Source organism: Ambystoma mexicanum, chromosome 8, assembly GCF_040938575.1.
Source record: "Ambystoma mexicanum isolate Mex_15411 chromosome 8, UKY_AmexF1_1, whole genome shotgun sequence".
NCBI classification, from domain to species: Eukaryota; Metazoa; Chordata; class Amphibia; order Caudata; family Ambystomatidae; genus Ambystoma; species Ambystoma mexicanum.
The window spans coordinates 479,644,702-479,658,325 of NC_090929.1; the positions used below are offsets into that span (position 1 = coordinate 479,644,702).

The 13,624-nt window shown below is 46.8% G+C and overlaps 1 protein-coding gene across 2 annotated transcripts in view; it reads right to left on the reverse strand.

Moving 5' to 3' along the window:
- The window catches only part of MXRA8 (matrix remodeling associated 8), a 144,125-nt gene that overhangs the window by 65,919 nt on the left and 64,582 nt on the right, over positions 1-13,624 (reverse strand). For both annotated transcript variants that reach the window (XM_069610113.1, XM_069610112.1), the window contains one exon: positions 7,886-8,344. In XM_069610113.1, coding sequence (XP_069466214.1) covers positions 7,886-8,344 — 459 coding nt within the window. The remainder of the gene's footprint in view (positions 1-7,885; positions 8,345-13,624) is intronic.

The window sequence follows — 13,624 nt, forward strand, 5'->3', positions numbered from 1 at the left end:
GCGAGGGTTCTTTTTTTGTTAAAGCTGTGTGCAAGTGGCTGGTTTGCTTATGTGTGTGGTGAGTAATGTGGAGAGAGAAATGTGGGCTACTCCAAAGGTGGGAGAGGGTGTTCTCTAGGTTTACATGGTGCTTTCAAGTTAGTGGCCTTTCTGGTGGTTGTGTTATGGTGAGAGGTGTTTGGCTTTAAAAACTGATGCATGAAGATGACCTGTGTTGAGGTTTAGGTATTCTCAGAGACAATGAAAGTGTTCTCTTGGGGTTTTTGCAGTGCATGTGATCATAGAGACATATTTGTTCCTGTCGGGATGCTACTCTAGTTCCAGCATCTGACTTTTGTGTTTTGCTGGTGGTATTTTACTGTTGAGTTACAAACAGCAGCAAATTTTATCATGAGTGGAATTCATGTTTTTGCAGAAAATGCTGAAAAATGTGTGTTCCACCAGTGACCCCTACAACCGGCAGTAATGCTGCATTTTATACTGCCTACAATGTACCGGAATGCCAAATTTAAGACATTTTACCTACAGTACAGCAGCCCGAGTGCTAGATCAGGATTTTACCACGGGCCAGGAGTGTTGCTAGGTCTGGAAAAGATCGAGCGCTACGCTAATGTCTGGACTGTCAGGACTCTGGTCTACCTAGCTTGCCTCCCTTGGCCTCTCCCCCTCCCCCTCCTCCTTATCCTCCTTCGCCCTTATCTCACCTGATGAAGTCACCAGAGTTGTCCGCTCTATGAAGGTCTCTTCCAAAAAGGTTTCCCCTTGCTCTTCGAGAGCCATCAAGGACAACATTGGCTCTCTTGCCCCTGGACTTGCTGATCTCTGTAACCACTCCTTTGCTACTGGTTCTTCCCTCTCCTCCCTCAAGCACTCCCTTGTACGCCCCTCCTTAAGAAACCATCAGTTGACCCTGCCTGTCCTGCCAACTACCACCCTATCTCCATCACCCCCCCTTAATGGGGAAACTGCTGGAGAAGTTGGCCATGTCCCAAATCAACCCTCACACTGAACTTGTTGATGGTCTCCACGTCCAGCAATCTGGATTCCGAGCATCCAGAGGCAAAGAAACTACACTTCTGAACAACCGTGAAAAACTGCTTGCGTCCGTGGATTCCAACTCCCCAGCTGTCCTCATCCTTCTTGAACACTCCTCTGCATTTGACATGGTCAACCACTCCATTCTCATACAAAGGCTCCACAACACCCTTGTTATCTCGGAGCGGGCACTGGACTGGCTGACCTCCTTCCTTACTGACTACTCCTCTCAAGTTATCCTTGGCACCTTTTCCTCTCCTACTTCCTTCTCCTATTGTGGTGCCCCCAAGGGCTCTATCCTCTTACCCTGGGTCTTTAACATCTACATTTCTCAGCTGGCAATCCTCATATCCTCCTTCTCCCCCAACTTCCAGTGTTATGCAGATGACACACAACTCTTCTTCAAACTTCCTGCTGACCCTCTTGCACCTTCCATCATCCCTGACAGCATTTCTGCCATCCATGCCTGGTGCACTTCCAATGATCTCTGCCTCAATGCCAGCAAAACGGAGATCCTTCCCATTGGGATCCCTGCTCCCGACTTCTTCCCTTCACTCTGGCCTTCCTCCATGGGCTCTCCCCCTGCTCCCTCCTCTGAAGCCAGAAACCTTGGAGCTAACTTCGACTCCTCTCTCTCCTTCCTCCCTCACACTCAGGACATTGCCAAGAAGTCCCCCTTTCAGCTCTTCCTTCTTAAAGGAATTCTACCTTTCCTCACCCTACCCAGAAGCTCAATGTTACCCAAGCCCTGGTTCTCTCTAGGCTTGACTATTGCAATCTAATCTTCCTTCTTCCACTCTGGGTTCTCTCCAGCTAATCAAAAATTGGGCAGCGGGACTTATCTTGGCCTCAAGCCCAGGGATCCCATCTCTCCTGCCCTAAAAAGTCTTCACTGGCTACTGGTTGCTTCACTGATTAAATTCAAATCCCTCAGTATCATCCTCAAGTCTGTCTGGGGCCATTGACCACACTTTCTGCAATGCTCCCTTACTAAATATTCCCTCTCTAGACACCAGCGCTCCTCTGGCACCAACTCTTTATGTGTAAAGTATTTTGCTAAACAGAGGGCAGGAGGTTGATCACTTTCCTCAGCTGGCTCCCTTCTTTGAAACAGCCTCCCCCTCCCGCTACGTCTTGAACTGAACTTTGTTGAATTCCAGAAGCTCCTCAAGACTTTCCTCTTTACCACCGCCTTGCCCCCCACTCTCCTCTGCTAATATCACAGTTGCATGCTTGGTGTTCAGGGCTCTTATGCATCCACTGGGCCCTGACCTCCCACACCGAAACACCCCCCAGCTTCTGTCTATCCTCAGCACTTGCCTCGGCTCAACCTCCACCCTGGAGGCTCGCACTTACCTTACATTGCACTTCATTTGTTGCTCACCCATGAGCACCACAGCACCTATCCCATTCCCCCTCCTTTGTGCACTTGCACGTTCTGAACACTGGCAAGGCATAGTAGGTTTGTCTCCCCCACCCACTGTATTAATATTTGTATGTATCTTGATCGTTTTTACATCCCGTTGTCCCCTCCCTGGTGCCCTCTGGGCACTTTGAAACAGTATTAACTTCCTGTATAAGCACCTTACAAGCAAACAATAAATAAATAAATCAAATAAATAGCCTTTTGGTTATAGCTTCGATCCGGGGCTATAGCCCTGAGCTCCCCCTAGCGACACCCAGTGGAATTTGTGCAACAAGGCTTCTAATTCTTGCTTTCCATCCCAGACCACAATTGCACCAGGGAAACAATCTGCCGGGTTTTACCCAGTGCATTCTGAACGTGCCCCACTTCCTGCCCTACAGGCATCTGCTTCTCAGTCCCTCTCGCCGTGGGAGGCGCAAGCCACATCATGCGCGCGGCCTTGCAGCGTTCCCAGCACCGCCCCACCCCCGCGAAGTCGCACAGCATTTAGCAGAGTCTGCGAATAAGTGCTGCTTGTTAGTTCTGTCTCCTTGCTTAACCATCCTGTAATATGTTAAGTGGCAGGTAGACTTGTGTCCTTCGGCAAAACCCATCAATTTCGCTGATTAAACATTCCCCGTGCGGCAGGCACTGGTTATGTTAATCCGCAGTGGCACGCACTGCTCCCTCTGACCACCAACTCTGCCACCCCCCTCCAGACATGAAACAGATAAACGAGGAGACATTTATGGGTCGAAATAGACAAATGGAAGGTACTGGATCTAATGGACTTTCAGGCGTGTCAGAGCAGAAATATGGATTTAGAAAATAATCTAATTCTGGGTGTCTTCCGATACCTAAAGATGGGCAGCTGTGAGGTGAGCTCTGGCTGCTTGGCAGGGGTTTGAGAGGTCTCTATGCAAATCATTAATGCAGCCAGCTTGGCACCTCAAAACAGGCATGCATCGGAGCATAAAATGCGTGCACATAATTAGGGCTTTATTCATGGATTCTTTTGCTTGGTGCAAAGTGACCTTGCCTGCCAACAAACACCTTGATTAACAGAGCACTACAAAGTGTGTTTTTGCAGTGCAAAGTGACTTTGCACTGACTTTGCACCATGGCAAAGTCAACTGCGTCAAAAGATTCCATGAATCAGGCCCTTATAATATGTTGTGGTTAATTAAGGGATAAGGGGGATTATTATATTTTTTAGATAACCTACCTTTGGGGGTAGAGATACTGAATGTGGTAATTCTAGGGTGGATGGTGCATAATACGTTTATCACGTCTAAGGCAGTAAAACAGATGGGGGCAAGCACCACAGTTGAAATACCGCTAGCAATATTGTCACGTACAGATGATATACAGGGCCTATTGTACAAAATGGGAAAATCGCATTGAAAAATGTTTTGTAAATCAGTCCCACAGTGCTTATTTTTACCACTGCATACAACTCTTCTGCACTAACACAACCACACCTCCAAAGCACTACAAACCGCACGCACTTCACTACATCGCAACAACAAAATATAACACACATAGGGCCTCATTACACGAAGGCGGTAACCATGGCGCTATCAGCACCATGGTTGCCGCCGGTAATTTACTGATCCCGCCATGGTGAATGGCGGAATTACCGCCCCATCCCAAGGTTGGCGGGGCGGTAATTCCCCATTCACCATTGGCCCTTCCCTATTCCCATTTGAGCCCCCATAGGGCCCAATGGGAATGGAGAAGGCGGCAATTACACTACCGCAAATTGCGGTACCGTAATTGCCTCCAAGGTCCCTTTGCGGGTCCCGTCCTTAATGGCTGGTAAAACCAGCCGTTAAGGTAGGGACCAGCAAAGGGACCTCGTAATAGGGCGGTAAGGGATTACCGGCACCGGTGCCCTTACCGGTGCCGGTAATCACTTACCGCCATCCGTGTAATGAGGCCCATAGTCTCGCATAACAACACACGACGGCTGCCAAACGAACTGCACACACAAGCACTGCGAACGGTGTTAACCAAACTGAGGCTGCCAATAGAACATCAGAGCTCTCTTGCTCTTTTCCCGCTCAACCTGACTAACCCATCCCACCCTCTTACTTGCTCAGATCCGCCAGAGCGCCAGGGGACCACTACGGTGGTGATAATGTGCGGTATAAATGTCATGTAACATAACAAGCCCTATTTTTTGGGTTTTTTTGTAAATTAAATCATTTCAATTCCTTATGAAATGGGTTGAAATAAAAGTGGGGCAGCAGTGGCTCATACCCCCGCGGTTCCGTGAAGGGCACACGAATGAAAGGGTCATTAATGATCTTTGCGCACGCTGCGCCTTTTCTGCGCATTTTGCAAACAGGCGCAACAGAAGGCTTCCATTTCCGGTCATTATCATCCGGTTGTGGCTACGGGATGCGCATCACGAGGCATGGAAAGGCCGCCTGCCTCTTTTGGATGTGTGCAACTGTACGCAACAGGTTCAAGAGGGGCCTCACCATGCACAAAACAAGGCACACATATTGAGAAGGCGTGCAAAGTGTGCTCACTAAGGTGAAGTAGCTTTGCACGTGCATCTCTTGACTTGCAGGACGTTTGGTTTTTTTGTCCCGCTCCAACGTTTTGCTGGCTAAAAAATATGTTTTAGAACTTTTAGAAGGAGGTAAAAATATGAGGTAATAACACTGACTTTTATGCAGCATTTCAACTCAGAATAATAAGGTATTTACCCATTGTGCTCTTTTCAAATGACAGTATGTGCAAATACCAGAGATTGCCCCAGTACGATTTGAGGATGTATGCTAAAAACAGGCGGCATTTTAAATGCTACCCTTTTTATCGTTAACACCAAACCTCTAACGTGTCTCCTTTGTGTCTCTATTCTTGGGCAAATTGAGTGAAAAATATCTGCAGGGGGGACGCGTAAAATGCAATGAATACCACAAGTAACTTCCGCTGTTACTATGCGTCTAGTGTGCAGTCCTCTTCCATGTTTGCATCCTATGTTATCCGATGGACTGTTGGTTGCTTGTCTTTTGCTTCCTCTGCATCATGATAGTGAACATTTTCATATGAGGTTCCTCAACAAAATAGTGTGCTTTCCTTTTCAGTTTGGTTTATTGGGTGGCGCTTTAGTATAAGCCACAACTGTTGCATTGGAGAACAGATAGGTAAAATGGCATATGAGGAGGGACACATTGCTGATAGGTGTTGCTTGGGTATCTGGCCACCGACAGACCACCTAGGGCCATACTAATCCCTATAGCCATTCCCACCCAGTGTTTGACCCTCCCTGCCCAAAACACCTCTTTGTGGGAACTCTTTGATCTCCCTTTAATCACGCCTTACCATCAAACTTGCCACCCTAAGTTCCTGCCAGTGGTTTTTTTATTCAAAGCATTAGGCACTGGCCAGGCACTGCTACTAGATGCCCATGTACTCCACCATTGTGCACCTGCTATCATCAATAGCAGGTTAATACCACTACGGCATTGCTTGGCAAGTGCCTTTCCCATGCGTGCACAAAAGCAGAAACTGTTGTCAATTCCTGTATAAGCGTTATTGCAGCTCTCAAATCTCTGCAATGTGGTCACTTATCCACTTTTGAAATGTTCTGGCAAGCACAGGAGATCCTTAATAAAAAAGACCAGGAAATGCAGCCTCTCTGCAATATGTTATCAGTAGAGTAAGCGAAAGAGGAGAGTAAATTACCCTAATCCTTTGGATGACTTTCAGAGGGCACAGGGTGTGCATTAACATCTTAATATGCTATGTCGTCTAAACGCATACAGTAGTAACACATCAAAATCGTGAAGGTTGTGCTAGTGTCCAGCTTACTGTCGCTCTTACACCTATCTGAGTAGAATCAAGACTTGTTTCCAGGGGTTAAATCGAGGGTACACGACCACGCGGGTGGACGGAGTCCACCCACTTTTTTCAGAGGGAGGACTCAGTCCCCCCAGCTAAAATGAGAAACACTGAATGTCCTCTTTCAATTTACGAATTAAAGTCGACCTCGGGGATCAAACAGCAGTCATCAGATTTGCAGGCCGGTCACTTTATCACTGCACTATAAACCATGATGAAAACTGAACAACTGAAGGTGAAATGTCCCATTTCGGTACTGCAAGTTCCAGGCAAAACATCTGTATTGGTTCTTGGAGTTTAAAACCTGCACACCTTTTAACATTTTCAAAAATACTATTAGAAGAAAATATCCTCTCTTGGTTTTGTGTGTGTGTTAATTTTTTGAAAGGCAAATGCCATTGGTCCTGTGCAATTTGGATGGTTATACAGGGCCAATTTAATGAAATGTGAATATTTTACCTTGATATGCTAATTTCTGGCGACATCACATCCCATTGTGTTTGTTGATGAGTCCCCCCACTTTACTTTTTAGGACTTCACTCCTGTTTTATAGTGATCACAAGATCGCAATGACCCTCCCACCAGGTTGCTAAGCAGGCATGGCTGCTGGAAGTTCTGGCATGACTCTTTGTTACCTTCCCTCTTTCCCTTCCGTGTTCCCCACATTCAGCTGTACACAGACATCTCTTTCTTCCAGCTCGTCCATCAGTCACATGGGCACTCTCAGATTAACCCCTTATTGATTGGGGTGATGGATTGTTCAAAACCTTCATATGATGTAGAAGCCTGCGCACTTCAAGGGCGAGCTTGAGCACATCTCGAGGCCATCACACAACCGTGCACTGACTAATTCTAGTACCATGCGTCAATGCACTAGAAAAGGCTTTCATGGAAAATGCTCTGCATTACAGGTGGGTTTAGCCCCTCTATTCATGATCAGCACTCCGTTTGACCCACTGCCAAGAATTACACATGCACCCCCACTGCTGCAATCAGACACCTCTCCCCCAATCTCCTTGGACCATTCTAAATCGTTGTGTGTTTGGTTGTGTCCTACTCTCTGTGCAGGCATCCTCTTATCTCATTGTCATCTTGCTTTGTCCTACAGAACGCGATCTGGTTACCCTGATGGAGACAGAATCCGCCTCTATCTGGGCAAGCCGCTGCATCATAGCACCAATAGGGTGGTGATGGGCACAGTATAAAAGCTTTATATTATAACGTACGTAGTATATGGTGTTATCCAGAATCTAAAAATGCTCTTATGTATCATTTGCAAATTCTCTGGAGGCCACGCATTGATGTATGTAAACAATTCATGCCATCATGTCCCATTCCATTCGGGGAGATGCTAGCCCAGTCCTTTGCATTCTAGCATGTATAGTCATGGGTTTATAATGGCTAATCTCGCACTACAATGCAAAGAAAATCCTGGACTGGACTACTATCTGTTGACTGGAATGGCAATGTTGGCATGTCTAACCTGTGATGCAGCAATGTCCATATGGGAGTTTCCAGGTCATGCATCATCTGCTGCCTTATATATTCCCTCCCTACGAGATCCCCCCATGTTTGTGAAGTGGTTTGTACCTATAGCAGGAGCGATGGGCTGGTCCGTTTTGTTCAACGATTCCTTCTCCTTCACTGGCTCCACCACAGACAGTCGAAAGATTCTCCGCTCATGCAGCCCGCAGTAGTGGTGATGGAGGTGGCAGGAATACGTCCCCTCGTCGCCATGCCCCAGCTCAGATATCGTTAGCGAGAAGTCCCCCTCGGTGAAGGCCGAGTCCCGGATGTCCATCCTCCTCCTGATGAAGAGCGGGCCATACGACCGACGCTCACCTGAGGCGTAGAGGTCAATGAGGCGGTCGGCACGGTCATGGGGCACGCCAGGAGGCTGGCGGTCCCAGTGCACCACCTGCTGGTCCTCCTCCCGGTACCTCTCTGTCCAGAGGTGGTCTCGGTTTTCACAGGGCAGCGCCACGGTTGTGCCCACGAAAGCCACTATGACGACTTTCTCTCCATCCCAGTAGATCTTTGCTCTTCTCTCTGCAGAGAAGAGACACATAAAATGAATATAATGTTTGTTATTTTTTATCTAAACACTTACTGTGCCAAATTCTCAAAATCAGAATCCCTTTTCCAACTGCTGAATTTTAGGCTCTTTTCAGGGAAAGAATCAAAAAATAGGGCTTCTGGTGTGGAACCTATTCTACCCAGGAGGGTTAACTAGGAAAACAAAAGATACAAATGAATAGGTCCAAGGATGCTAGGCTCAGAACAACACCTCCACATGTATTATCAAACTCTGCATTGCTAAGGAAGGAATCACTCTTCAATAGTATGTTGTAGAGATAAATCTCATTTTTTTATATTAGAGTTGTGTGCAAAAAGACATAAATCCAACATTTAGAGAAATTAAGACATCAAAATGGTTTGCTAAAACAGAACAATCAGACAAAAAAACAGAAAGATATTTACAACACACAGTGCCAAAAAAACATTTTTTGGGACAATCTCCAAATTGTGTGTGTGCAACAAACCCGACTCCTATCAGGATTTGCCAAGAAATTCACATATTACAGTGTACATATTCAAGTCAACATTTGTGGAAAACACATAGAACAATGGTGGGTACACACAATAATTTTTCTTGCGTAAACAGCATTAATGTGCTGTAGTTTTGGGGGGAGTAGTGCGTCTACACCAGGTGTTTCAGCCGTTTCTAGGTGGGCTAGGTGTGCCTCATCTTTAACACGGCCTTCACCAGCCGTTAAAGTAGGGAACCGTAAAGGGACCTTGGTGCTAAGTACGGTACCGCAATTTGGGTACCGTACTTAGCGCCTTCCCCAGTCCCATTGAGCCCTATGGGGCGAAAATGGGAATGGGGAAGGGCCATGGTTCAATGGGCAATTACCGCCCCGCCAACCTTGGAATGGGGTGGTAATTCCCCATTGAACCATGGCGGACCCGTTACAACACCAGCACCAACCATGGTGCTAATAGCGCCATGGTTTAGCGCCGGTGTTGTAATGAGGCCCATTCATGTGTCTTTCTGGAATTCTATACAATAATTGCTAGACTCATTAAAGGTTTATTTCTGGCACACTTGAAGAGGTGAGACACTGATTTAGCCTGTTCTTAAACACCTCGAATTCACAATGCAGACAATAACGTCCAAAAAGGATTTAGAGTAGAATAAGCATCAATTTCGGAATATGTATTTAGCTTTTCACAAGTTGCAGTTCATTACGAGTTTGGCGGTAGCCATGGAGCTATTAGCTCCATGGCTGCCACCAAACCGGCCTCACTTACCGTGTTCCTGCAATGAGGAATAACCGGGTCATTCCAACATTGGAGGACCCGGTAATTCCTCCTTGCAGGAACCATTCCCCATTCCCATTTGAGCCCCCATAGGGCTCAATGGGAATGGGGATGGAGGTAACAACGGGCAGATTACAACTGGCCCGTTGTTACCTCCTTCTTCCCCTCACGGGACCCGGAAAGCACACCTGGTTTTACCAGGCGTCCGATCCGGGTCCCGCGATGGGAAGCTTGTAATCGGCGCTCCCGTAATGAAGGGGGCCTGTCCCGTACCGGCCCCCTTCATTATGGGAGCTCCAGGGTCGTACTGAGGCTCACAGTATTTTTTTAATGCTTTTTCTCTGTTACGATCATCACAAGATCCCATCTTGGTGTCCTCAGTCACTGTACAAAATCCTTCCCCTAAAACCTAGTGTACAGTGTTGACATGTTTGACCATAGCATATGAAGTGGCCCTTGTTTTCATTGTGCCTCAATTAATGCTTTGTTGTAATGTGTCTATGGGCCTCATTACATAGCCGGTAAGATAGCTCAGTGGGTTGAGCGCTCGCTGCTGTGATCTGAGCGTGATCTACAGGTCGCAGGTTCAAATCCCGGCAAGGCCAACTCAGCCTTTCATCCTTCCAAGGTCGATAAATGAGTACCAATTTCGGTTGGGTGATATTGTATGTAAATATGTGCTCTGTAAAGCGCTTTGGATTAAGGCGCTATATAAATAACACATCATTATCATTACGAGTTTGGAGGCAGCCATGCCCTTAGGGCATGGCTGCCTCCAAACTCGGGTCCGGGTTCCCTGAATGGGGAATTACCGGGCCATTCCGACCTAGGAGGGCCCGGTATATCCCCATTCAGGGAACCCAGACCTGGACCATCCCCATTCCCATTCGAGCCCCCATAGGGCTCAATGGGAATGGGGATGATGCTAACAACGGGCCCGTTATTAATGGGCCCGTTGTTAGCATGCTGGTCCCCTTGCGGGACCCGCAAAGGACGTCTGGTCTGACCAGACGTCCAAACCAGGTCCCGTGAGGGAACCTCGTAATAGGGCGGAATGGGTTTAACCACCGGCACCTTTACCGGCGCCGTTAAACCCATTCCGCCAGAGTCGTAATGAGGCCCTATCTCTCCTATCTCCCTGGCATGCTGTTCAGGATGTTTTTTTGCATGTATGAGGTTAACGAGTGCCCAAAGTAAGGAATGCCGCGTGAGTGTGCTGCTTTCCCTGCGCTACTCTAAATTCTTTAATACAGTTATGAACCCTCCCGACGGTATGTATTTTGCCAACCTCTTAAGCCTGAAAAGTAGATCCACACAGGCTTGACATGTGGCCAACTTTGCACCAGACCTGCAGATGAACTGGCCTGCTGTTAAATCTCAGTTACCAGTTTAATGGTATCCACTAGAGTGTAATTTGCTTTCAAACTTTTAGAACATTCAGACATGTTATTGCTCATTTTACTATAGCCGGTAAGATAGCTATAGCCGGTAAAATAGCTCAATGGGTTGAGCGCTCACTGCTGTGATGTGTGTGTGATCTGCTGGTTGAATCCCGGCAAAGCCAACTCAGCCTTTCAGGTTGATAAATGAGTACCAACACAGGTTGGGTGATATTGTATGTATATTTGTTCCATATAAAGCGCTTAAGAGTAAGTGCTATATAATAACACATCATTATCATTTGGCCTTGGACGTCTGCTTGCATTCACAGTAATTTCGTAATATGGGCCTATACACACTGATAAGAACAATACGTATGATGATCCATTCTTGTATGAAATGTATATAACATTACAGTGATATTGTAACCATATTTTTCATAGTGTACTTAGGAACAATGCTTTGTGATGCCACTTCCTGTTTCGTCAAGGGGTGAAAGGTCGTGCTGCATCGCTTGCCGTGATGTCAACTCAGGGTGGGGTCAAATGCCATCACTTCCTGTGATGTCATCAGAGGTCAAGGGTCGTGTAATGACACTTCCACTTCCCCAGGCATTTTGGAGAAATGACGACCCTGTTTACAAACCAAATGTTCAGCTTCCATTTTCAGCTCATTCAAAGGTTGAAACAAGATGGCATTGTGCAAAGCCAATTCACAAAGGCTTCTGGGTGTTCATAACTTATGCTGCGTGCTTGCAAAGGTGCACATTTCGGCCTTGAGCAATTACTCATAATGGGTAGGTTTAAGTGGGCATGTACCTCATATGAATTTATATCACATTCACTCAAAGGGCAGTGCTTCCACAGGCACACGCCCTCTGCAGGCAATCCCCAGTGCTTCGTTGGACCAGGCGCAGGGGAATGCGCAATGCTCAATGTGTTCCTTTTTGACCCTTGTGTTTATTGTTGGTGCCCTTGAGCTGACTCACATGAACTTCATGGGCCTTTTTGCTATTCATTTCATTTTTACACCTGAAGAAGGGGTTCATATTCGCTCAAGAGCACCGCAGGGCAAGGTCCTTTAAAGTCCACGGTCTGCAAGGCCCTATTTTGCACATGATGGAAGGAATGGGGAACCTGCTCACAAGGGCAGCAAGAGCGTATGAAAGCATTGGATGCACCCCAATACGTATACCTGCAGGGAGGACTGGGATGTGCCTTACTGCAATGGTAGAACTCCCGACCACCTTGCTTGGGTGCAATTTGTGAACATGGGGGCTGAATTTTGTACCACGTGCAGTGCAAATCTGAAATGCTCTTTGCGCACATCCCCGATTTGCACCCAAGGCTTCATGCGTCTTGGGCGCAGACCTTTCCAAACGCAGGATCAGATGTGAGTCGTGTTCAGTAGCTTCACAAGTTGCACCAAGCTTCCTTTTCCACTCACCCTCCATATATGCTCTCTTTAAATCCCTAATGTTTGTAAATTGCATCCATTTTATAACACAACGCTTGGAGGCTCCTCTATATGGAGGCGATATAATGCTAAAAATGGATGTGCCCTGGATCAGTTCAGAATCTCAAGTAAATACACGTCTGGAAATTGCACCCAATACAATTGTGGGCTGGTTGAGTGTTTTCATTCTGTAAAGTTGACTAGTCTATCGCCCATTTCCCGTATCTGAGCAAGCTTGCTTGCAGGAAATGCTCGTCTCGTCTACGGGTAGGATAATTACAAGGCAAGAACCAAGAGCTGCAGCGTTTCATCTGGGGGGGTCCAAAGAAATAAGCACATGCTAAGAGCCGCCTGCCGTATCCAGAGGAGGGGCGGAGGATGCATCAGAGGGGTTAGACCCTCCCCAAGCTATCCTGAAGACACCGAGTGCCTAGCAGGACCACATGCACAGTGACATCTGCTTTATGCCAGTGACGTCCCACTGCTCACGCGGCACAATGCATCGTATGAAGGTTCAGGATGAGCACTTACGGGAAGCAGAAGACCTGTTAATGTGAGGATACAGTGCACTGAAGTAAAAGAAGTTTTCAGTGGCAAGAAAATGTTCCTCATTTTTTTTAGCGAAATCGAATTCTCATGGAAAAAGCAAGTCACTCTAACTTGAGAAGAGTTTATAGAGTCAGGTCCCCCGGTTGCCGATACCAGTAACTCTCTCCCTGTTAAGCGGTGCTGCAGAATGTTAAGTCTATGTTGTTAGATGTGTACAATACAACTCAATCAACAGACAAGTCTGCCATTTCAAAGATATATTGCATCTTTGCTCTTCTTTCCGATGGAAACTTTTCTGAAGATCAAAATGGACTCTTAGGCAAACCCAACAGCGCCCTAGCAGAATTAAAAAAGTCCCACTTCCTTTCTTAGAGCCACCATGTAGTCCAGCAAGGTATGAAATGATTGGATCTGATGGTGCAGTAACTTGAATTATTGGGTGGGGTCCCCACGTGTGCTCAAAGTCATACTTTGATTGTGTGCTCTCTCTGCCTTCAGACACTCATCACACATTCATTTCCCAGTGTCTGATACACCACATGGTTGATGGAGATGTGACTGTGCTAATCCCAACGGCTCCATTGCATGTTTATGGTGATCTTGACTATGCCTGTGTTCATG